Genomic DNA, 26,868 nt, shown 5'->3' with positions numbered 1-26,868 from the left:
TTTAGAGTAGCAAATCGTTTTTTTGTGATTTTTTTTTTTTTACAAACGTAGCTTTAGGAAGTGAAAAAAGATGACTAGTCGTCTTTCCAAGAAACAAGTACATACTGCTTAGTTGTGTTGGGGGGGGGGGGGTTCTTATAGCATTCATCTGGGAACACAACGTGCATCATTTCACAATATTTGTAACGTAAATCATTTATAAACCTAAGCCAACACAGGAGAATACATCAATATGTGCAAACTGTTGTTCATTGTGATTTAAAAATAAAAGTTTAAACCCTTACTCTGAATTTGCATGTTTTGATGTCCACATGTCCTTGTTCAAGAAATTTAACAAAAGAAAAGAAAAAAAGAAAATCATAAAGAAGTGACCAAATAATAAAGATTAAGTGAACATTTGAATTAAATGTTGTTTGGCCTATATTAAACTAGGGCTGGTCTGAATACCATTTTTTGAGCTTCGAAGCTTCGGTAGTAATGAACATCGAATATTCGAAGCTTCGGAGAGAGGGGGCTGAACATATTCTTCTCTCTAATAAAGGCAGGAATCTCTATGTGTCGGTATGTCCGTTTGCATTTTTATTATTTCGAGAACCGTTCATCCAATCGACTTCACAAGGGAGTGTAGTGTTGCATTTGGTGCAATATAGATGGACACGCGAGACGCGACACATTCAGAATTAATAAACTTTGAGTAAACTACAGAACAGCGCGAGTGGGAAGCGGGCAGGGCTTATATGCTCCGAGAACGGACACTGCACTAGTGCTATAAAACGCACACACACAGGTCTGTTAAATTAAGCAATACTTTTAAGGTAGACTTATATTTTTCTGACTAACAAATTACTGACACAGTAAAGCAGGGCCGGCCCGCGGCATAGGCGGTATAGGCAAATGCTAGGGGCGCCACTCATCCATAGGGGCGCCAGAATGAGTGAACGAGTGAATTTTTTTTATTTTTATTTTTATTTATTTTTTTATATATATATAATACTATTTTAAAACCATTAATTCGAAATACTAAAAAAAAAAAAAAAAAAAAAGTCCAGCTCACCAATCGTCCCCCGCCCATCGAGTGCTTGAAGTGCGTCAGAAACAGAGCGCGCGCGCGATCAGTTGTTGGTAATTTGTTGTGTAGCGTGCGCGACTCCGCATCCAATGTAGACAGCATTTTGATTTTGCTAACACACAGCTCGTAGAAACGGGCCTGGGAGCTCGCGCCAGTTCTAGACGCGGTGAAAGTTTCCTGATTGTGACGGAAGGCCGAATTTACATGACACATTATAAATGAGCATAGTCTGCGATAGATACAGTGCCAAAAAGAAGAGAAGAGGATAAAAGGGGATAAAGACAGAGGTAAAGTGATGTAGTGAATGAACAATTTATGGCATAGGAGTAAGATACTATAATTTCATGGCAGTTATTTTTACCTTAAACTTAATGTTAGCAGTTGTTCTGAGTTCTCCAGAGTCCCCAGACTGTGTGGTTTTGTAACAATCATGTCAGTTTTAAGACGCATTTTTTATTATCACTTTTTTATTAATGTTTTACTCTACAGTTGTGCAGTTGTGGGGATACAGTACAGGCCAAAAGTTTGGAAACATTACTATTTTTAATGTTTTTGAAAAAAGTTTCTTCTGCTCATCAAGCCTGCATTTATTTGATCAAAAATACAGAAAAAATAATAAATATTGTGATATATTATTACAATTTAAAATAATTGGTTTTCAATTTATTATACTTTAAATTATCATTTATTTCTGTGATGCAAAGCTGAATTTTCAGCATCATTACTCCAGTCTTCAGTGTCACATGTGACATCCAGTTTATCACATGATCCTTTAGAAATCATTTTAATATTCTGATTTATTATGAGTGTTGGAAACAGTTCTGCTGCCTAATATATTTGATGAATAAAATGTTAAAAAGAACTGCATTTATTTAAAATAAAATTAAATATTTTCTAATTATATAAATCATCTTTACGATCACTTTTTATCAATTTAACACATCCTTGCTGAATAAAAGTATTGATTTATTTCAACCAAAACCCCCCCCCCAAAAAAAACCCAACTGACCCCAAATTACTGACCAGTAGTGTATATTGTTGTTACAAAAGATTTCTATTTTTAAAACATTTAAAAAAATTTTTTTTTTACTATTTATTTATCAAAGTATCCTAAAAAAGTATCACAGGTTATGAAAAAATATTAAACAGCAGAACTGTTTCCAACTTTGATAATGAATCATCATATGATTTCTAAAGGATCATGTGATAGACCGGATGTCACATGTGACACTGAAGACTGGAGTAATGATGCTGAAAATTCAGCTTTGCATCACAGAAATAAATGATAATTTAAAGTATAATAAATTGAAAACCAATTATTTTAAATTGTAATAATATATCACAATATTAAAAAATGTTCTGTATTTTTGATCAAATAAATGCAGGCTTGATGAGCAGAAGAAATTTCTTTCAAAAACATTAAAAATAGTAATGTTTCCAAACTTTTGGCCTGTACATTTTATGGCATAGTAATGATATTTATTTACAGGTTTATTCAAAATAGCAAAGTTCACATTAAATCTTTATTGTAAATCGTGCTATAAAAGATAATGGGGACTTGACTTGAATGCTATGTAATGCTCTTGGTATTTGTGTTTAGGCTGTAATGTGTGTGTGTGTGTATATAGGCCTATATATATATATATATATATATATATATATATGAAGAGTTCAGATGCAAAAGCCTCTAAATGCCATTTGAAATTTTCTTATAGAATGATCATTTTTATCAAGCTCGTATATTTAAATTCAATAATTTCACTTAAATGGCCATGAAGATTACCTATTAATTATAATTTAAGTGAAATTACTGAACTTAAATATACAAGCTTAATAAAAATGATCATTCTATAAGAAAATTTCAAATGGCATTTAGAGGCTTTTGCATCTGAACTCTTCATATATATATATATATATATATGCTAAATCATGAACACAATGACGGGGTGAAATGGGCTGTGATGCATGGGGCGCCAGGTAAAATCTTGCCTAGGGCAGCAAATTGGTCAGGGCCGGACCTGCAGTAAAGGGTAGATTTAAATTGAGAAAAACGAAATTTAAATAAAGAAAAACGAAATTTAAATAAAGAAAAAACGAAATTTAAATAAAGAAAAACGAAATTTAAATAAAGAAAAACTAAATTAAGTTAAATTAAAAACGAGACTAATTTAACGGGTAAAAAGGCTAATACATTTTGTTTCTATTATTCTATTTTCCACAATGTCAAAGCAACGCAGCTTAACCCAAAACACAAGCTCAGGCATGCACTTCGGTCCATACACACTCCGCTGTTCTGCGCTCTAGCCAGAGAACACTCCCATTGCTGGAACACTTTTAAGCCCCGTTCACACTGCCAGCGACACCCAGCGACAAAGCGACATGATCCCATTCATTTCAATGGAGCGCTGGCGACTTCCGGCGACACGAGCGACAGTGACCGTTGGCGACAGAATGTGGGCGTGTCAAGCGACACGAGACGCGCGACAAAAGTTCAGAAATTTCTACTTTATGCAAATGAGAAGCGATTTTCGCGAGCGACAACCAATAGGAAAGAAGACTTTCAGAGGAGCTCAGCTCATCTCATGTCTCGAGTGCAGGCAAGAAGAGTTCGAGGGCGATTTCACTGTTTTATATGATTTGACCACATACATGGATATAATAAAATGATGCATGGAAAAGAAACTGTCGACAGTCTCAGTGAGTTAAATAATTCACACATTTAGTTCGAGTGTTGTAATTATGATGCAAGTTTAGCACTGCTGCAGATCATTTTACAGTTTCCCCTGCATTATGTTGACTATTAGGGACAAGAAAATTGATTATTTGTCAAATTCGAATGACGTTTTAGTAATTTATGACAGTATGAGTTAATCTGTTGATTGATCGATCGTTTAATCCAGTAGGCTAAATAATCCACAGAACACTGCTGTGGTAATATAAAAACACTCTCCCAACAGCATACTGTTTCTTTTGAGCCTAAATCCTAGTCAAATTAAAATGATATAGTTGTATATATCACTTGTGATGATATTTTGTATAGATATGGCCAGACGTGCAGTCTACCAGTCACATTAGAGCGACAGCACTATGAACGCCCACAAGCGACTTCACAGTACAGAGACTAGCGACATGCAGCGACAAAATCGCTGGCAGTGTGAACGGGGCTTTATTAGGCGTCGGTTCTATTTCTAGCATGCACGCGTTTTCCGCGTGGCTCGAGCCGCGCCTGAGACGCGTGTCTCACGCAGGCAGTGTGCAAACTCCAACCTGTTAACATGGGAGCCGAAATAAAAACGGACACGCCATGCAGCTGAGACGCTCACGCCACGCAGCCAGTGTGTCGCCGGCCTTATTCAAGCGTGAATGAGAACCATTTCGCAGGGGATCCCAGGTGTAAAAAAAAAAAAATTCGAAATGTCAAATTTTCAAATCGAATACCAACCCACCGAACGAATATTAGAAAATTTGAATATTCGGGTCCAGCCCTATATGAAACAAAGATTTGATCTGCTGTAAAGTATAACAACAACAATCACGTTGGCGCCATCTGCAGGCATTTGTTATATTACATAATGTTGTACGTAAGTTGATTTTTTTACTTTATGTAGGCCTATATTACATAGGGCTGGGTGATATGGCTGAAAACTGTATCACGATATAAGTGTTTCATATCAGTTGATATTGATAATTATTGATATTTTTTATGACCTATTTAAAATAAGGACCAGGAGAAAAATATATTACATTTAAACATTTTTATTTTAAACTTAACCTTCCTCTGATTATAATCCCCTCAATTATAAAGGCAGAAATGTCAACACAACCATGGAAAACACTCAAATAATTAAAATGTAAACATAAGTCTAAAATCACAATGAACACTTAACAGTTCTCTCTTAACATTAAGGTGCAAAATGAAATAATACTTAAGAAATGCTTAATAAAGTGTAATACAATAGTGCAAAGTGCTAAATACAAACATAGAGAAACCGACGACGGTCTTGCACAATTTGCAGACGACATTGGTCTGACTACAAATCCCAAAAACTGCCATACTGGCAAGCTGACTTTCCCTGTTTTATCAACAATTTCCTCGCTCGCTGCGGCACTCATTTTCCAATTATCACTCCACGCCGGTTCTGTTACTGAAGAATCCAACACGAGACAACGATATGGTGCAACCAAATTTGATACTGTTACATGTATGTCTGTTAGCATGTCACTCCCTACGTTGCTAGGTTACCAGAGAGTGAGTGCCTTTGTTTATGCAACCAAACTTGCTTCGCAACCTCTGGTTTCTTCAGACGAAGAAAAAATATATATTATCGAATGTTTTATCGAACGCATTTTTTATTGATATTGATTACGTGTCTATCGCGAGACATATTGTTATTGTTTTATCGCCCAGCCCTAATATTACATTATGTATTTTAATAATTTTGTTCAATAAAACCATGATTGATACTTTATTTGAACCAATTGTTCAATTAGGTCTATTTCTATTACCACAAAAAAATCGAATTACTCGATTAATCGTCAAAACAATTGACAGATTACTCTATTACCAAAATAATCGTTAGTGACAGCCCTATTAAATAATGTGTACTTAATATGATATTAAGGAATTTCTACATTTAATCAGAAGCCTTTCTTTCCTTAATAATATTGTATCTTCAAAAAATAAATTCTGCAATCTTATTTAACTGAAATTGAACAGAATAAAAAAGTCTTTTTTTTCTTCTTTCTTTCAAGGAGGATTACATCCATTTCTTTGTTTTAGCAAGATTCACTAGCTTTTTGCATCCTCTTCCCCGTGCAGGCGAGTCACTGCTGTGGCCCCAGTTCTGCAGCCAGTTACATCACCAACAAGCTGCGGATGTCCGCTGTGCTAGGTGATGGAAGCCTAAGCCAACATGAACGTATGTTTGCTTTCTAAATAAAGCTCCCTAATTAAACCATCTCATGCTGTGATAACATTACAGGATAAACAAAGCTCAGCCGGCAGAGGGAACGCCTCAGGTTCATCTAGTCCCAACCTTGTCAATCACTGCCGAAATAGCCAAAGCAATAGAGTTGGTTTCAGATCTTACGTCTGGCCAATTGCAGTTCGCATTACAGAACAGCTTACAATACCCAGAAATGTAAATAACGGCCTCATGCCTCTCTTTATGAATCATAAACAGTGCTTTTTGCCTGTTCGTACTGTATCTGAACGGATGATATCCCCTTAGTTCAAAGTGGTTACCAGAGCAAAAAGAATTCAAAAGATTTTGATGAGCTGACAGACAGTCCACTATTTCAGGAACACTTTTGGTTTCACTGCAGCAAAAAAAAAAAAAAAAAAAAGGTAAAAGAAAAAAAAGGAATGGGAAACTAAGAAATAGCGCTGCAAAGGGCAATGACAATTAAGTTAACTGATTTTAGCATTTTACTTTCCGCATTACTACCTATTACACATAAACGTTTTTTTTTTTTTTTTTTACATCTTTTAAGCAGAGGATGCAGCCATTTACATGACTGAAAGTATATTTGCTGAGGTGAATCAAAATACACTCATCATCTTAGCCGCCAAAAGTCTCAGAGCCTCATCTGTGATACGCCACAACCACATACAAGACACACACACACACACACACACACACACACACACACACACAGCTGTCAGACACACAACGGCCCGAGGGTAAATTGTGTAACAGTGCCTTTGGGACCAAAAGAAGGGGAAGGAAATGAAGCGGTGACTTGGAGGAGAATGAGGGACCTTAGGTACAACGCAAACAAGTGTGAGGGAAGGAAAGACTGGTCTAGAAGATCAAATAATCTAGCCTCAGAATACCATTCAGCTTAAATCCAAGTTTGTGCAAAAAGATCATTGGATATAAATGTGAATTTGGATAGGGGTGGACAATATGGCAAAAATATATCACGATTTTTTTCACGAAAATCACGATTCACGATTTTATCACGATTCTTTTACTATTTTGCAAGTGACTGAGCATTACAGCCAAACTAATGTCCCTATTTTAAAAACAAAGCCTTAAGGCTGGTTCACACGGGACGATTTTAAAATTGTCGGCCGATTTTCCAAACCTGAGAGACCCCACACACGGGGATAAAAAATCACAGGTCTAACAGTTTTGGTCGTACAGTGTGTGGTGCACAGCCACACGGCAAAATCAACACATCACACACGAACCGATTTGACTCCCGAGCATTCCCAGATCAGACGGGAAATCGCGCAAAATACCTCGAGATCAAACGTGACTTCAGAGTAAACAATCATGGCGGACGAAGAGGATGCAGTGGCAATAGTTTGTAGTTTGTTTTTAACCGAAAAAAAAACCTTATCAAAAGAAAAGGCGATGATCTCTGACGTCCACCGGACTTTCTGGTGCGCGATGCCGCCGGCTGTTTTGATTATATTTCCCGGTGTTTCCTCGCCGCCTCGTCACCTCGCTTTCTGATTGGCTACAGTCCACAGGCTGCGTGCTCGGGGGACACCACACACGAGAAGAAATCGGGCCAAATAAATCCAACATGTTGGATATCCCCGATTTGAGATCGGAGCGGTCCCGACGTCCTTCCGAGCAGACGAGAGCAGTCTTAACACACCACACACGGCAGGAATATTTGATCAGATTATTTTACGATAATCGGAGCATCCTTAAGATTGTCGGAAGGGGTGAATCGGGGCTAAAATCGGCTTAATTATCCTGCCGTGTGAACTAGGCTTTAGGTAAAAAAAAAGAAAAAAAAAAAAGGCAGACATTTAGGCCAAAGTGGCGAAGATAAGAATCTTTGTCATTATTTTCTTTGTTATTAAAAATTAAGAACAAAGATACACATACACAACTTAATATACAAATGAAGTAAACCGTGCTTTATATTTTCAGCTACAGTAGGTGTATTTAACAGTAGCTTTGAAGAAAGTAATTTCTTACTTTCTTACATCATTTACTCTCTCAAGTTGTTTTAAACCCAAATAAGTTTCTTTCTTCTGTTGAAACTAAAAGTTATTTGGAAGAATGTGGGTAACCAAACAGTTGCTGGTCCCCAGTGACTTCCATAGTATAGGCTATATTATTTTTCAACTGTTTGGATAGCCACATTCTTCCAAATATCTTCTTTTGTGTTCAGCACAAGAAAGAAATTAATACAGGTTTGGAACAACATTAGAGTGAGTAAATAATGATAGAATTTTATTTTTGGGTGAACTATCCCTTCAAGGACAAGTGGCAGCATGTTTACTATTAGGCTAATGTCTCTTTAAGACCTGCACGCGACGCGTCTAATATACACACATTTGACAAGCAGATTTTCTCTCAATTTTCTTTGTTTGCTTTCACTTTAGACATAACCAACTTTGCTTACGTAAACCTTGTGTGTATTTGACAGTATTAGCGCAATAAGACTCGAAAGATAACTTAGTCCAGTAACCAGGCGCTGTTTGACAGGAGTTTAGTTCCTGCGCTTCGGGTGTTTGCGCTCAGAAAAGTGCATGTTAGAACAGCGCATCAGCATGTGAATGACATGTTTCACTGGCAAGGCTTTAAAGGGGTCATCGGATGCCCATTTTCCACAAGTTGGCAGAAGTTGGAAGTTGATTCTTTAGGGTCTTCATGTAAAGTTTGTAACATACTTTGGTTAGAATTCCTCAATGGTTGTATAAAACCATTTATCTCCTCAAAAACAGCTCTGTTCACAGCAACCCGTTTCGGTGCATGTCTCTTTAAATGATAATGAGCAACTGCTCACCCCACCCCTCTCTTCCACGGGCGTCAACACGTAAAGTGCTGCCTTGGCAGACAGTATACAAATGGCTGAGGTGCTGAAAGATGTTAATACGGGACAGTTTGTCAGTGGTCGTGGGCGGAGCATGAGCAATATGACATCATATTGCTCAGAAAATCCAAACCCGTTCCTCTGTGTTAACATTTGATGTGAATATACGTCGCGTTCTACAGTATTTTGAGACGGAGGCGCTAGAACTGCAACTTATAGAATGCACTGCAGCACGATATTTCTTCAGAAGCAGATCGTGGAGACATTTTTATCATCCACGTAGGGCTGGGCGATATATCGCATGACATTGTTACGGCATCTCGCCAGTAAAGCCGGTTCCTTGATTAGTAGTAAATCGCCATCACCTGCTTTCAGATGGAGCGGCATTTACTACACAGAGCCGTAGTTCACTGACAAGCTGAGCCATATCGCATTAATTATCACGGACGTATCGCCTGCGATAATTAATGCGATATGGCTCAGCTTGTCAGTGAACTACGGCTCTGTGTAGTAAATGCCGCTCCATCTGAAAGCAGGTGATGGCGATTTACTACTAATCAAGGAACCGGCTTTACTGGCGAGATGCCGTAACAATGTCATGCGATATATCGCCCAGCCCTACATCCACGATCAAAAATCGTGAAATCGCACACCCATAATTTGAGTACACAAGAGATAAATAATACTCAAGTAAATGTTTAAAAAGTAATGAAATAATAATAATAATTGTTTAAATGATAAAAAAAAAAAAAACCTCTTCTGATCCATTCAGTTGCGCTCTAGAAGAGTGTGAACAACCCCTAATTCTTTCCAGAGTGTTGATAGCTACCATGGGTAGAAAACCATGTGTGTTGATGCAATTTTCTCCGAAAATTAAATGTAACCAAAATTAAAAATGAGGCTTGCGTTTCACAAGTTGCTATGAAAATTCCGATCAAATGTGAAATTGAAAAGAAAAAACAATAGTCACAAAATTATTGGGATTTCATAATGATTTGTGATTTCACAGAGATTACGAAAAAAACCAAATACCCGCTCAATACATCTATTTGGCAGATAATTGACGAGAGAATAATAGTGTTTTATAAACACGCAACTTAACGCCACATACACTACAGTAATGCCCTATGGCGAACACAAGGTCTGAAATCAACACTGCCCCTCTGCCAAACACTACCAAGGGCCAATGAATGTCATTTTTAGAGCAGTTAATTCAATAATTAGTACATGAAATCCAGCAGCTTTAAAGCAACCATACTTCATTACACAGACTTATAACCGCAGATATTTAAAATTTCACTTTATAGTTAAAGTTTTTTGCCAATGCTTTATCTTCAGACTGAAGCTGTTTTAAGTTCCAAATGTTACTACAAGAATTATTCGAAATTATTTCTTAATTGACTAATCAAATAAATGAATAATATAAATATATTAATGAAAATATTTATAATTTTATATATGTAAAATTGATAACACTTTTCATCAGTTCAAAAAGGGTTCATCAGTTAACAGTTCACTGTATTGGTTAACATGAACTAACAATGGACAATATTTCTACAGCATTTAATATTCATCTTAGTTAATGTTAATCTCATCTTTTACTAATGCATTTTTAAGATTAAAAGTTGATTAAAATCTGTTAACATTAGTTAATGCACAGAACAAACGTGAACATTACGATTTTTAACTAACATTAAGACAGGTTAATAAATGCTGTAAATCAGAATATAACAAATGAGACCTTATTGTAAAGTGTGTCAATAAAAGTAATTTTATAGTAAAATACTGTAAACAATTTTTGAAGTTTGAATTAACATACACTACCATTAAGTTTTTTTGTGGAAGATTTTGATTTTGGAACTCTCTTAAAATACAGTAAAACAGTAAAATATTACCATTTAAAATAACTGTTTTTGTTTAATATATTAAAATGCAATTTATTCCTGTGATGGCAAAGCTGAATTTTCAGTCATTACTCCAGTCTTAAGTGTCACATGATCCTTTAGAAATCATTCTAATATGCTGATTTGCTGCTCAAGAAAAATATATAATTATTATGAATGTTGAAAACAGTTGTGCTGCTTAATATTTTTGTGGAAACGGTGATAAAATGATGAATAGAAACATTAGAAAGTTAAGAAATAACATTTATTTTAAACAGAAATCTTTTGTAACAATGTCAAAACCTTTACTCTCTCTCACTTTTGATCAAATTAATGCATCCTTGTTGAATAAAAGTAAAACCTTACTAACCCCAAACTTCTGAACAGTAGAGGACTTTTGGAGTAAATTTTAAAGAGTTAAAACTATTATTCTTTGTAAAGTAAAACACAAGTCATCTTAGGCTATCTGTTTTTGTTTTTGTTTTTTTGTTTTTAGCTAAAGGATGTTGCCAAAGGTGCTTCTATGACGCATTCTATTTGAAATGTAAAATCAGCTGGCACCTGTGTCTGATCCAACAAGCTCCCGTCTCTCTACCTCTTACTATGGCCCAACTCTGAGACTTCAGAAATGTCCCCTGTGCATTAGCATCCAATGAATGTCGCTGGTTTCAGTTACACTAAATTTAAACTAGACAAATGCCAAACATATCTGCTCGTGCCTCGCCCCAGGAAACAAGTCCCTCAAACCCACCACATTACAGATCCCCTCTCACACAGTGTTCAGATTCTTTCTGAAAACACACCTTCTCTGACACCCGATGAGTCAGACGATTCACTGGTACACATGGTCCTCTTGCTGGAGCTAAGCTAACAGCTAAACTGCCCCAAACATAGCTCTAGAAACAACTTGTGGGACATGAGCTTGAAATGTTGATGGCCCTTACGATTAGTATCAAGTCCCCTGAATGCGTGTAAAGCTGATTCACTGTCATGTATTACAACACCACATTCTGGAAGCAAATCAACATGAAGCCCAAAATAAGAACAGCAGCGCCACATGGATGTAACCACCACGGACAACGATCAGCGCCCTGCTTTAGCTTTAGCAATACATGCTTTTGCGTTTCCAGAGGAAAAGCGAAAGAACAGGAAGAATTTTAACCAGATCATATTTGTTGGACTGCAAAATAAAAGAATGAATTGGAGATGGGAAACAAACTGATCACTGGTAAGGCCTTGAGAGCCCACCTCATGTTGCTATAAACCTGTATGACTTTCTTTCTTCTGTGGAACTAATGAAGTGACAATATTTTGAAAAATGTTTTAGTGTTTTGTTTTTGGTTCATGGAAGTCAATGGTATTCTGCAAAACATATTTTGTGTTTTAGATGCCTTTAACCCAGCAGAGGTGAGCTGGCATGGCTGTTGAAGTTCACCTGTTGACAACCATGGTCGCACAGACCAACTTCTTTGAACAATTGAATAATAAGGCTATAATGACTAAAATTTTGTGTGAAAAAATCGTTAACTTCCATGTAGACTTTCATGCTGGAGTTTAGCAACCTTCTGAAGCTACAATATCCATAATATCTCCTTATGGTTCCTCTGCGATGGATCGCCTGCAAGCAGATCATTCACAGGTTTATGTTGCATGTTAACACGGTGTTGCAGAGGCAAAAATGAGTCAGCACTGTTAGCCTGCTTCAAACCCTGGGCAGAATTGAATATGAATATAAGAAATATATAAAAAATGCATGCACTTCATTAACTCAAACACTTGCATGTTTGAGCAGATGATGTTTATGCTGTTGAGAGTTTCATAAACTGTTTCTGCTGAATATTCACTGCTACAGTGTTGCGAGTTGCTAGGGTATTGCTATGCAGTTGCTAGGGTGGTTACTACTAGGTGGTTTCTTACTGGTTAAGTCAGAAAGAGCCAACCCCCTGCATAAGGTATTCTCTCCTTCAATGCAAATCTAGAGGAGTATTTTGCCCTAATTTTTGCAACATTTGCCAGGCAAAATTCTTCAGCCCAATGGTCTAGAAAAAGTAATGGCACATCTCCTAAACAGGATGCACCATTTTAGGTATCATTCATGTCCGTAGCACAATGATGTGGGACAAGTTGTGCACTGTAGAGTAACACTTAAGGTTAGCAGTAATGGTTTAGAAAAAAAAAATATATAATCTATGAGAAACCAAATACATTGATGCAACAACAATTTTTCAATAATTTTTTCCCCACTCAATGTTTAAAATTGTTTTAATGTCACGATAGATTTCATGGTAACATCCTACCATACTAGTGTCTAAATAAAACTGCCAGGCTAAGCTACACCCCATTACTTGTCCCCTGACCAACAAGCGTCAATGATACACCTGAGTCTGCGGCCTCACCTGGGGACGTAGCGCACAGCATTTTAACACTTCTCTGCTGCTCGGCACACACAGCGCGAGGCGGTGCAGGGCTGAAAGGTGTGGTGATTTGTCCGGTGGCAATTGCTGGCCGAGGGGGGAGTTCTCCTCTGACGGGACTAGCGAACCTGCAGTCTTGCCCTCTACCAATTTTGCTGTGGCTTAAAATAACCCACCCTGAGAGCGATGTAATTTCAGTCTTTCCCACGACTGAGACAGCCAGCCAGATGAGCATGCATGCTAGCAGACGCTAAACACTGCACGCCCCGCTTTTTCTTCACAGACATTTAACTACCCACTCCTAAAAATACCTCTAGACTGGTACTCATGCACTCTGTCAACCTGTTTTTTCAGAGCCTGAAGACCGTAAGAAGATATAAAGGTCTATCATAAAAGAAAAGGAAAACACACACACTTACAGGTGGCATTTTGGGCCAACTACTAATGGAAAAGATGAAGAGACAGAGAAAGACTCAACCCCCTTTTCTGTTTCTGTCTAGGCAGGAGGGTCTCGTGCCCCTCCCCTTGAATTCCACTGCCATCTGAAGACCACATGCTGTGCCTGGGCACTACGCCAGACAGCTCCATACTATCTGACTTTACCCAGCCCTGAGAGAGCACCTTCTGCCCTACTACTGCCACCTCTACAATGGAAGAGGCCACTTTTACTGCACACTCAACCTCTGTCTTAGAAACAAGGGACAAAGCCTTCATTCTGAGGGCATAAAATAATTTAGATTTTTGAGACAAAAAATTTGAGATAGCATAACATAATAGTAGCAAGTGAGACAGTTTTCATAAATAAGATGGTTTGTGTTCTGATATTTTATAATCTCCAAACTAGAGATTCACCAAACATCAACAGGGCTCCAGACTAACATTTGGTTTAATGGACTAACATTAGAACTAAGTTCTACAGATGGTGGTACCAGCACCTGATTTGGTAGCACTGGGGTGTGGGGGATTTTTATTATAGAGGTAATTTAATCATTGTTTTGCATTAATAAGGGACTAATAGTAACTGATAATACTATGTTTAATTTTTGGAAATGTACATTTGACAGTAAAGCACTGAGCTTGTAAAAAAAGTTACTTTTATTAACAACAGTAAAAACCTATTTTTATAAGGAAATGTAATTTTTTATTTGATTTTGGTCATCACATTAAAATTGGATAATATTTAGAGCTTTTAAGTGCTGTATGAAGCACTTAAAAGACCTTGAAAAGTGATTGAATTTGGAAAGTGCTCTCAGAGGGTTGTACGAACCCTGAAAGGAATTCAAACATTTGACTATTTCTGCCAAAATACCATGATTACAGTGTTACTACATTAAATCAACGGTGAATGTTCGTTCATGGCACAGTTATTCTCCTGGTTTCCACGTTGGCGCTCTTTGATCTGAAATGGTTTATAACAAGAGAATTCGGTGGCGAGTTTGAATGCTTCTCACTAGATCTCGCAGTGATGTTATTAGAGTTTTTTTTTTTTTTTAGATTTTACCGATAGTGATAATTAGATTGGACCACGCTGGACAATAACCGATTAATCAACCCATAGTCTTTAAAATGGATACTGAATGGAAACAAACATAACCCATTAAAAAGTGTTGAACTTTTAATGAAAACATTTTTTTAAACAGCATTGAACAATGAAAATGTACTATACTTTTTAAATATAGATATTAATGTATTATTAGTAATATATTAATATATTATTATATTAGTTCATAGTGTATTAACTAATGTTGCAACTATAAAATGTAAAAATGTATTAGTAGCCTAAATGTTGAAATTAACAATGAACAATACTTTTATTAACCTTAGTTAGTAAATGTTACAAATGGACTCTTATTGTACTGTTAGCATTTCATATAAATCCAAATAGTCATGCTTAAAGATTTTCATCTTTAAATATCTACACAAAGGCCATAGCATTGAAATTAGACACATGTAATACTCCCTCACCTTATTTGCTTGATGAATATCTAATCAAAATAACTAAATCTGTATCACAATGACGATAAAAAAAAAAACTGAAATAGGATGCGTTTCTGATTTGTTTATGCGTTTTTCTCAGTTGCATGAACACATCAATTAGCTTTCTTATGTCAGCTGGAAATATGCAACTTCGCTGTATCACGAACGCATAAAACCGACCAGCTGGATATGAACTAATGAAAATAGATGATAACAAACGTGACACTAAACATTTGGGTTGGACTTACGTGTGTTTTTGTCACATTATTTTAACAGCTTGAGGTAGGCTACTAATGTTAGCATCCTCTCAGCCTCGACGGCAAACATACTGCTGTTCTCTACTAATGCAGCATGTAGTCAACAAAATGTATTATTTATAGGGATGTCAATTTTCACAAATTCCCATGATCGATCGTCGTTTAAATTAACGATCAATTAATCGATTCATCGTTAGCCTTAATACTGCGATATGCGTCTACTGCAGTGGCTATAACAGCATGACAGGGTCTGCAAATGCTGCTCAAAACGCTATATGTTGCTATATGTAAAATGTTTCGATGTGATTGATAATTAAATTAATTATTTAATAATCAAATATAACTACTAATACAACGTGTCACCAACGCCGCCTCATATGCGCTTAGAATGTGTGACTGTTGTGGACGCGCTCTTCCTGGAACAACTGCACGCGCTGAATGAATCTGCTACCGTTAAACTGGAGCACTTTGCTAGCACGTTATTTATCTAAAAGAAATGCGTCCTATATGAGATTAATCAGGTATATTCAAAATAAACATAATATTACAAATTATATCTGCACAAAATGACGCAAATTCATGCACAAGTGAACTTGAACTAAGTTACGTGCCATTCATTCAGAACTACTCATGTTGTGGACGCGCTCTTCCTGGAGCAACGCGACACGGCAACTAAACCCAAATAATTCACAATGTTTTATTACAATATTGTTCTCTTTATAATGTTATGTGATATTACAGTCTCAATAGTTTATTAGTCGTGCACTGCCGTTTGAGCTGCGCGCGCTGAAGCTGACGCTTTACTACAGAGTTCATTCTTAACCAAATGCATCCAATATGAGATCAATCAGATATAGATAGGCCTACAGAAAATAAACAGTATTACAACTTACATTTGCACAAAACAAAAGCCTGCGAATGCACACGCAAACTTATAGTCATGATGAAGGTGTAAAATGGTCCCAAACATAACTCCGGCGCGCTCGCTTTACATGTTTCGCGGTTGAGCAGCGCGCACGCGCATTTAGACCTGCTTAATCGATGATCGATAAGTTGTATCGATTAAATGTATTATCGACAATTAATCGATCGTCGATTAATCGTTGACATCCCTAATTATTTATAATAATATATAAACATGCAGTATACTGTTTCGTCTATGTATGTTTTAAATCCGTATCTGAAGTGTCCCGCTCTGTGCAGCCTCATGTGTCAAAACAAACACCACGAAGCATCAGTGGTGGTTTTTATTTTGCCTCTAGAGGCCGCTCTCGTAATGTATAATGATAGCGCACCCTTCTCAGCAGCTCCAGCTATGGACGCAACCCGGAAAAACTATTGGCCGGCAAAACCGATCAATTAGTTGATTATTAGGCTAATACTGCGACGTATTCAAACGCTTTCTCACTGAATCTCCCAGTGCTGTGTTCTGAGTAGCCTACCTGTTCTGAGATTGCGCTGCGCTGTCTGTTATTGATCCTAGCTGATAAAACGAGAAGCATGGTTTCGTTTGTTTATTTTTCATATGCAACAGAAATGGCAGCTCTTACCAGTGCGACATCTAACAAAATCTACTTGCAATGTACAAGAAAAAAAGTCGCAAAATTCAACTATTTGGTTGCAGTCTGGAGCCTGATCAAGAAATTGTGGTTTGGATTCAGTAACATGAAATTGCTGTAAAAGAAAAAGGTGTTCATTTAGTTAAAATCTTTTTCTTTTTTTTTATTAGGCTACAATGAAACTTAATTGTTTAAAAAAAAAAGTGACTTATAATAATTAATAATAACAAATAAATAATTTATAAAATTGTTTCTACTTTTCTGCCCACAATAATAAATGTATTGCCAAGTCACATCCGGTTATGTTTGGAAAAACTGCACAGAAAAGTTCAAATTAAAAGTTGCCACATGTACTCAAATTCATCTGGGGTGGGTCATTCAAGGTGACGATGGCCACTATGCAAATATTCACAGATTAACCAAACGAGCAGACAGTCCTGTGATATTTCACTTTGGACTAAACAACACTGAGAACTAACAGAACTTACTAGTTTTATATAGAGTGATTAACCCTGTTAACAAAATTTGGGAACTGTATTTGACTAAGTTGTCTGATTAATTTTAACAAAAAAAAATTACATAAATATAATAGTCAGGTCAAGCCAAGTCACATTTATTTATATAGCGCTTTTTACAATACAGATTGTTTAAAAGCAGCTTTACAGAGATAACAGGAACAATGCAACAAAGTTTGTTTCCAGAAGAAAATTGCATATTTTTTCTATTTATAAATTAAATAGACAAAATCTATTACATGCGAAAAAAAGGAAAAAATGTGACAGAACGGATAACAAGGTGGCAGATACAGTCTAAATTAAAATATTTTGGGATTACATGTTGGTCATTAAATATTTTTTACCAGTTTTCTCAACAGGGTTGAATGGTTGATTCTGACAAATATGTTGATGCATTGCTGTTACTGCAATTATCACAACAACCAACAACAAATCAGATTTGTTAGAGACTAGCGTTATGATGTGTGACTGATTTTGAGTGAGACTGAGAGCATACAGTACATGTGCACTTAAACGGTCTCTAACGCTACACCCACTGCCTGAATGTCAGCACTCCCGTTACATCACGCATACGCAGATGTGTTATCCTCTTTGTTGTTTAATTCATTTTCTCCTCTATCTAACTGTATACTAACTATTTTGTTTAGGTGAATTACAGTAATTAAGCTTGAAAATGGCCCGGGCATGCTAAAATTCATAAACCTTGGCTTTAACATTTATATATTTAAAATAAATCGGCAGAAATTACAGCTTGCTGTGAATCTATAAAAATGTGAATGCCTACAATTATCAGCATTTCACCTTCAAGTGGCCATAATGTCATGCTTGGAAAGTTCTCAATTCTGTTTAATAAAGTTTCAGAGTTACGTTTTTTGGTCAATAAAATGAGTTAACGATAAAAAAAAAAAAAAGGCAGCCAAAAAATAAATCCAAAAATAGACATCAAAATTGAATAGGATGTGATTATATTGTGACATCTTACAAAGAGAGACCTGACCTAATCCAACCGTCTCAGCTTATTAACAAATACAAGACTAAACAATTCAGTTATCTTTCTCTAAAAACAACCAGAGGCACAGAAAACACAGATGAGTGACTGTGTATAGTAACAACAGCCCTGTCCTTTAGCTACATTAAAATCCTGATGACTTCTTGCCTCAGCGGACACCTACATACCTTGGGATAAAACTTGTTCAACAACTTAAAACTATATTTTTATAAATAAAATGCATTTTCTACCAAATTTAACCATTACATTTTTCCTATAGGCCTAGTCAATAGCTGCCAATTAGGCTATGCAAAACAATGGGCAAGATCCTAACAATTCTATTCTCTGCAAAATTAGTTTGAAATTCTTCTTAATCCTCCATACTTCTTAGGGATAAAGTTTGGACTATACGGTAGCTGAAAAAAATAAACAGTTCGCTACCAATTCTAATTTACTTATATATATATTCTCTTATCAAACCTATGCGTGTGCACAAATCCTACATACGGGCCAAATTATACAGAGCAACTAACTTAAACCCCCTTATTTCCAACATTTAGTCCAAATACATCCTCCCAACTTCTGTCTCAAATTAAAGGTTTTCTCTTTTCTTCTATCAATTTCCATACAGACCATCAGGCAGTCTCGTGTGTGGTAAAATCTTTTTGAAGTAGCAAAGTTACTGTTCACACCACAATAATGCAGTATTTTTCCTAATAACAAAACATGGTGATTGCTCTTTTAAAATACGATAAAATGCTCAGGCCTCTTTTGCCTTGGCAATGTATAAAATATCCATATGCAATTTACTGATCATCATGCAATAATTTAAAAAAACAACAACAAAAAACAAAAACAAAAAAACAGACACAGGGGTCCACCCACACACAGGCATTCTGCTTTCACTATACCCAAATCTTTTTCCTTCACGACACACTCGAGCACACTGACAGAGGCTGATAGGGTGATAGGGTTGCTGCTTCTCACACACTTTTTTTCATTAGGCAATTACACAAACAGACACACATATATGTCATGTCTGGTGGTAGCAAACTAGAGACAATCTGCATTGCTGATTATACATTATTATTATACAAAATAATGAGGGCAGGAACAAAAAAAGTGATTATCAAATAATCAAAACCCTGGTATCAATTAAATTTCCACATTAAGTGGAAACACTTGCTGAGATATTTAACAACTCTTAAAACTTTGATAATGCAAAAGCATAATAACTATCCTTCCAGGAAAATATTCACATTTATTACAGCAACACTTGGTTCTGATCTTATAATGTGATTGGCATGTAATATTGCTTAATGAAATATCTGAATAGCTATGTAGATTGTGTTAATGACAAAAGCAAGAATACTTCAACAAAGAGTAGGCTATATCAAATTGAGCAGTTTTATGACTTTAGGGATGAACACAATAATTGACATCAGATGGACTACACACAAAATATGTTCATATTCTGGAAAAGTAAAAACAGATACAGCTCCCTGAACTGAACTGTGAAGGGGACTCATTTATATAATCATTCATTTTAATAAATTTGTATCACCTGCAAAGTTGGTGACAGAACTAGATACTGTTTGTATTGATGTAAATATGGCGAGATGGAACAGTGTAAGTTCAGTATTAGTGGAAACTTATGGGTTGAAACTTTTTCCATGTGCTCTAACTGAAGGCAGGAGCAAGTGATAACAGAAACTTTTATAGCATTTCACTGTGCAGCAGCTGTCAGATTCGTGGTGGCTCTGTCTCAAATCACCTCAACGCGGCTATATTGTCCCAAAAAGGCTGTCTAGGTAACTTAGTCGGCTAACTAGTTTTTTTTGTTGTTTTTTTTTGACCGGCTTAAAGTCTTCAGGAAAGAGTATACAGGTGCTTTTTGGTTATATTTTAGTTCATTCACCCGCCTAAACTTTCCGCTTCTCGTTTTCATTGGCTGAATTTACAACCACACAAAAAAACTAAACAAAACTGCAGCTGCTGCTGGTGTAAAGCGAAAAGCCGGCGAGTGCTGTCGTTCTAACGGCGCGGCTCCGCTGCTTTTGATAGCGTGTTTTCAATGTACAATCGACCTCCTCACTTTTTCGATGCATGATTCATGAGCTAATCTATACTGAAGTAGTGTGAGAGAGTATCCCGAAGAAAAGGTACTGACCTGCGGGGCCTAAAGGCGGCTGCTGCCCGTCCTCCCCGAAGATCAGTCTGAAGTCCAGCTCTTCATTCCCGGGGCAGTTTGCAGTAGTCATCGGGTTTGACAGCTCGGGCTTCACCCCGTCTATGTACGCCGACTCTTTAATAAACTCACTACATTGACAAATATTGAAGGCAAAACTTTTAAACTTTTCCTCCGTGCTGTATTTCTCTAAGTCCGTGCAGAAAATGTCATTGCTTCTCCCTCAGAATAATCCAAACAGCTCAACCTTCTGCGGAGATTCAGCGAACTCGCAGCGGCTTCAACTTTTTGCCCGTGGCGTAAAGGGGGGTGAGCGTTGTGCGTCAGCGCGACCGTTGGTCGAGTTCGTCCGTAAATTTGCTTCTGCTCTCCGTTTCGAGGCTCGAGCTCCTATCCCAACTTTTACTAACAGCGCGTGACAGGGCAGTTCCAGCGGTCACGGTGACGTCAGGCGAGTCGGCAGACAACACAAGCGCGCGCACACGCGCATATACAAGCACTCAATCTCTCACTCAAACACACACACACACACAAACCCATGGGCTTATGGGTCTTGTAGTTTCTGTGACGGCTGCAGTTGAATCACCCGTCCTCTTTCAAAGACCACGTGTTTCAGAGCATTTTATTGTAAAAACAAACTATACACATGACATTAATATAAACTCTAATATTGAATATAACGGAATAAAATGTAACATATTGTTATATTTAATAATGAATATAAATTATATTACAATATTTATAATTAATTCTGCTTTGTGTCGTGCCTAACGTCCTTCATCCGTGCCTTATTACAATTCAGCAAAGCATCTCGTACCTTATTGCTTACTTATTTTACACCATAAAGTTTCATCATTTACATCATTTCTAAATGTTATAACTTTGTTTTTGCCAGGTTTATATTAGATTTTGAAATCCAAATTTTCATAGTCTCAGATTTTTGTATTCCACTGTATGTATTCTATTCATTTTGAATATAAATGTGTGTCGGCAGTGTGTGTACACAACCACCCTATTAAAAAAAGAGTGGGTGGATTTTTACCATTAGTTAAAAATCCACCCACTCCTTCTTTTTAATCTCCATAAATCATAAGCAGTGTCTCAGAACAAGCTGTTTGCAGATTCTAGCAGTGTGACCTCACATTGCACAGGCCCTGCCCACGGCTGCTGATGGCCTCTGCCAGCTTTGCTCCTCACCTGAGTTAGCTGTACACAGTCATCCATGTTTATCTCCTCGCCAGAACATTTAACCGCAGCATTCAAGTAAGAAAAATAAATCTTATTAAAGCTACAAAAGTTAGCAAGAGCAGTGAATGATTTTCTGTTTTTTGTTTGTTTTTTCGTGGTTTGATTCATATTAAAAGCACATATAGCAGTAGGTACTGTATATTACGCTGCTTTCACTTTAATACAAATCTAATATACACATGCACTTAGTTCAATACTCACGGGGCGCTATCTGACAGTCAGCTTTCTGTGCACGTGCTTCGGATGTGTGCGCTCAGAAAACCATATATCAGAAGTTTAGACTTATATGGCTTAAAAACGTATGCAGATAATAAAAACTTTCATGATGATAAAAAATAATCAAAATCAAACGGATCTTTTTTGGCAGAGTATGCCAGGCACAAAGCGGTACAGGCTCCGCCCTCTTCTGGAAAGTATTTTAATCTGAAACTTCACAGACACATTCTGGGGACACCTGGGACTTATATTACGTTTTGTGAAAAGGGGCATAGGTCCCCTTTATATAAACCATATATCTTTGCTCTTCAGTCTGGTTTACAAATAACTCTGGATAGCATTTTCTAATTTAATAATAATAATAAAAAACATTACAAATTATAATATCAGCATTACAAATTGAGTCAAAAGTTGAATTTCAGAGAATTTTTCAATATTTGTTCTCGCTTGCTTTAATGACAGCAGAACTCAAGCTGCATGAACTGCACAAGTTTATGAAAAACGTGATGATCATGTGAGCTGGACCAAAGAGCATGCTGTGCATCACAGAAAACCAGAACATTTGGCTATTTATTTAGAGGAGTTAACATGTCCAATGTCACACATTTGTCATCTAAATATTGCAGAAATGAAATATTTAATATTTACATCATAAAGTTCATTGTTTTAATATTCTCAAAATAATTAGAAATCAGTTTATTTCCACATTTAAATTCATTTTAAACCCCAGATTGTCAATGTGGTGTCAGACATTTATACCCAACTATATGCCAGCATATATTCTTAAGATTTGGGTTTTGTTAAAGAATTTCATTTCAATACTCATGTACACTGTTTGGTTACCACAGACAGAGATAGCTTATTATTTTCCTAATCTTTAAATGAGAGTGATGACATTATAATTAATGTAAATAACATATGCCTTAACATCTACACACACACACACACACACACACACACACACACACACACACACACACACACACACACACACACACACACACACACACACACACACACACACACACACACACACACACACACACACACACACACACACACACACACACACACACACACATAAAACTAACTTGAATCTGTCATCACACTCACACAAACAATAATGCACAGTGCAAACTTCAGTCCTCAATAGCTACCTAATTTAATGCAACACAGGAAAAGTGTTATGACACAAGTCATCAGCAAAAATACTTAACCAGATTACTCAACGGCGTGGAGTGTTTGTGGACCTAATTATCCTATGATGACTTTTTTGTTTGAGTCACTGAAGTCTTCTAAAGTGGCATGAAGTTTAATGTTGAAGCACATTCAGGAGGAGCACTGTCTCATACGAGAGATTTTTTTAATATTTGATATATTGTACATTTTATATATATATATATATATATATATCCTTAATTTTCCTGTTAGATATAGGTTTGTGTATATATATATATATATACACACACAAACAAAATGATAAACATCATCATTTGTTGATCATTTGTTTTCCTCTCATAACTTGAGTTGTATTTTGCACTGTAGTCAGCAGGGTGCTGTGTTACGGCTAAGAGAAAAACACAATATCAGGCAATATCGAGAAAAGGAAAAAAGTACAAAACATAAAAGTGTGGACAAAGCAGTTTTATATCAGTAACAGGGAATTCACACCGCCAAACAAGAATGTTTTCTTTGACGCATGTGGGCGTATAAACCATATCAACAGCCATGTTCACATTTCACATTTCCTGTGGTCTTTATTTACTTGATGTCAACTAATCCACACATTAAATGCAGAACTTTCATTGAATACTCAACATGTTTGATCAGTTAGGCTGTTATTAACAGGCGGCAGTTGCAGAATCAGTTGCAGAGCCACTCTGCTCTTAACCTGGTCTCAGGTGGTAAATACATAGCGTTTACTAGACTTTTTATCTTTTAATGTAATTATGAACTTCAAGCTAAACTAAATCAACCAGAATGTCGATTTTCTTTTGCAAAAACTGTACAAACCTACTCACATTTTTTGCATACTGCACAATTCTGAAAATTTGAATGAGAATAATAATAAATATTAAATGTTATGTTATTGAAAAATAACAATAAAGGGACCCAGTCCTGGATAGTTGTTTTATATTCAAAGAAGCCTCAATGAGAATGAATAACGCTGCATATCATGATTCATCTGACTTTCATTTATTTCATTGTTAAATAAAATTTCAGAGATGAACACAGACATTGTATATAGCGTGAAGGGCATTGGCCTGAACACATGCTCACACTGTTGAAATGATCCTGCCAAACTCATTGTTTACTATTCAGAATACCTGTGTTTTTCTTTGTCTCTGATGACCTTTGTGGGAGGAAGATAGAGAACACGGTATCCGTGGATTGTGTAGGAGGGGGACGATGTGGTTTTTGATACTGTGTTCTCGTAAAGACAGTTAAGAAGAAAGAAAACTTTCTACTCTCACACAAATCCGGTTCATAACTAGTTTTCTTTTCAAGGATTGGTGTTTTGGTAATGTGTTTTCTGCTTGTCATGTGCAAATAAGCATTGTTTCAAAATCACTGGAAAAACAAAAGCATGCAGTAGGTCTGAAGTCCTAAATAAGATTTATTAAATAAGTTTTGATTTGTTTAATTTCTTTGCACATTAGTTTTTATTCTCCAATGGAAAATATAATTTAATATATAATTTAATAAGCTTTATTTCCAAATAGCATATGTTTAAAGTATAAAAGTAGGCCTATATTTAAATATCAAAGAGTTTATATTTTCTGAACATACTATTTAGCTTTGTTCCTATTTTCATCCCAGATGGACACATTTTGTTGAATCTGATTTAGAGAGCAAACTATCTTACCAAAAAAGAAAAAAAAAAGAAAAAAAAGAAACCTGTAATGTCTCGAAACCATTTCTTTTAAAGTAGACTTCAAATAAGTACAGTACAAAGTTAATGAAATACAGTGTCCTGAACAAAGCCTTTGATCTTGAAACACGATCTTCAACTGATGCATGCTGCCCTCTGTTGGACTATTCTGTTTAAAAAGAAATATGGCTAAAATGTGAATCATAAACACCCTACCCTGTTCTCTCTCCTGGAATATTTAAAAGAATAGGCCTAATAAGTCAGGTATTTCGAATATTACATGATGGTTTCATTAATTGATCTCATTAATGAGTCAAGAAAAAAAAAATCACCAGTCACTGCTATTCAGTACACTACAACAGAATGCTTTACTCTTTATAATACACAGCTGACTCTTATAAAAGACTATTCAACCGTCACTATGGTAGATAAGTAAAAAATGTGCCCCAGTGATTTAAATAAACAGCCGTTGCAACTGTTACCATAATTCATGTGTCCAAATAGACTGATTATTTGGCTAAAGGTTTCGAGACATTACAGTTTTTTTTTTTTTTTTTTTTTTTTTTTTTTTTGGTCAGATAGTTTGCTCTCTAAATCAGATTCAACAAAATGTGTCCATCTGGGATGAAAATAAGAACTAAGCTAAATAGTATGTTCAGAAAATATAAATTTGATATTTAAATAGGCCTACTTTTCACTGGAAATAAAGCTTATTAAATTATATATTAAATTATATTTTCCATTGGAGAAAAAAAACTAATGTGCAAAGAAATTAAACAAATCAAAACTTATTTAATAAATCTTATTTCGGACTTCAAACCTAATGCATGCTTTTATTTTTCCAGTGATTTTGAAACAATGCTTATTTGCACGACAAGAAGAAAACACATTACCAAAACACCAATCCTTGAAAAGAAAACTAGTTTTGAACCGGATTTGTGTGAGAGTAGAAAGTTTTGTATGTATTAGGTTTATATAGGCAGAAACTGATGTTTTAGTTCTTTGTCCATGTCAGTTGCTCTTGAAATGTTTGCAGTGTTTTGATATTACTGAATTCATTTTTTTCAGGGAATTAAAATGGATCATTTAGACAAATGAATTTTTCAGTAGCAAATGTTTTGATTTATTGATTGAATTCAATCCTTATATGTGTGAGTACCAAAAAAAATAAAAATCATCTGTGAGATTGACCACAGAGGTAAGAAAAAGTGTGGATTCTGTCAAATCCAAAATAATCTAAAAGAATAGAACAATGCACTCCCTCATTGCATCTTGTTCTTTGTTTAAATGTGTGTTGGTGAGCAACATGTGACTCGGTCATTAGTATGTGTGCTGCACTGCATGAAGAGAACTTCAATCAGATGGCTGATCGATGCAACATTTGGGAGTGATGTCAGAGGATCAATACAAATCCCCCAACACACACACGCGCACACACACACACACACACACACACACACACACACACACACACACACACACACACACACACACACACACACACACACACACACACACACACACACACACACACACACACACACACACACACACACACACACACACACACACACACACACACACACACACACACACACACACGCTCTGTAGTCTCTGTAACAGGTTTGCAGAGACTGTTTGCTTCATCTGACCCCTGTCTTCACAAGCAGTAGTAAATGATATCCAGTTCTCCTTATCAGGTTTAATAAAAGCAGGAACAGAGCTCTCACCAGAATCAGAATGTTTTTTGTTCTTTTTTCCTGAGGCAAAAGGGGACAATAAACAGGGCAGATAACCGCTAAAGAAGAAGCAGGCCTTTACTTGTGTGCATTAACACTAAAACACTTAATTTCTCTGTTTGTATACAATTTCCCACAAAATATATTTATTTTAATAAAAA

The 26,868-nt window shown here is 36.2% G+C and overlaps 1 protein-coding gene and 1 long non-coding RNA gene across 2 annotated transcripts in view; one reads left to right on the top strand and one right to left on the bottom strand.

Annotated features, from left to right (window-relative positions):
• The window catches only part of nfatc3a (nuclear factor of activated T cells 3a), an 84,885-nt gene extending 63,707 nt beyond the window's left edge, over positions 1-21,178 (bottom strand). The window contains exon 1 of the mRNA XM_082161134.1: positions 20,615-21,178. Within this exon, the coding sequence (XP_082017260.1) occupies positions 20,615-20,705 (91 nt within the window). The 5' untranslated portion in view covers positions 20,706-21,178. The remainder of the gene's footprint in view (positions 1-20,614) is intronic.
• LOC309492286 overlaps positions 1-26,868 on the top strand; it is a 169,124-nt gene that overhangs the window by 3,982 nt on the left and 138,274 nt on the right. The window lies entirely within an intron of this gene.

This window comes from Leuciscus leuciscus (assembly GCF_965113295.1).
Source record: "Leuciscus leuciscus genome assembly, chromosome: 2".
In the NCBI taxonomy this organism is placed as follows: Eukaryota; Metazoa; Chordata; class Actinopteri; order Cypriniformes; family Leuciscidae; genus Leuciscus; species Leuciscus leuciscus.
This window is presented reverse-complemented; position numbering and strand designations above follow the sequence as displayed.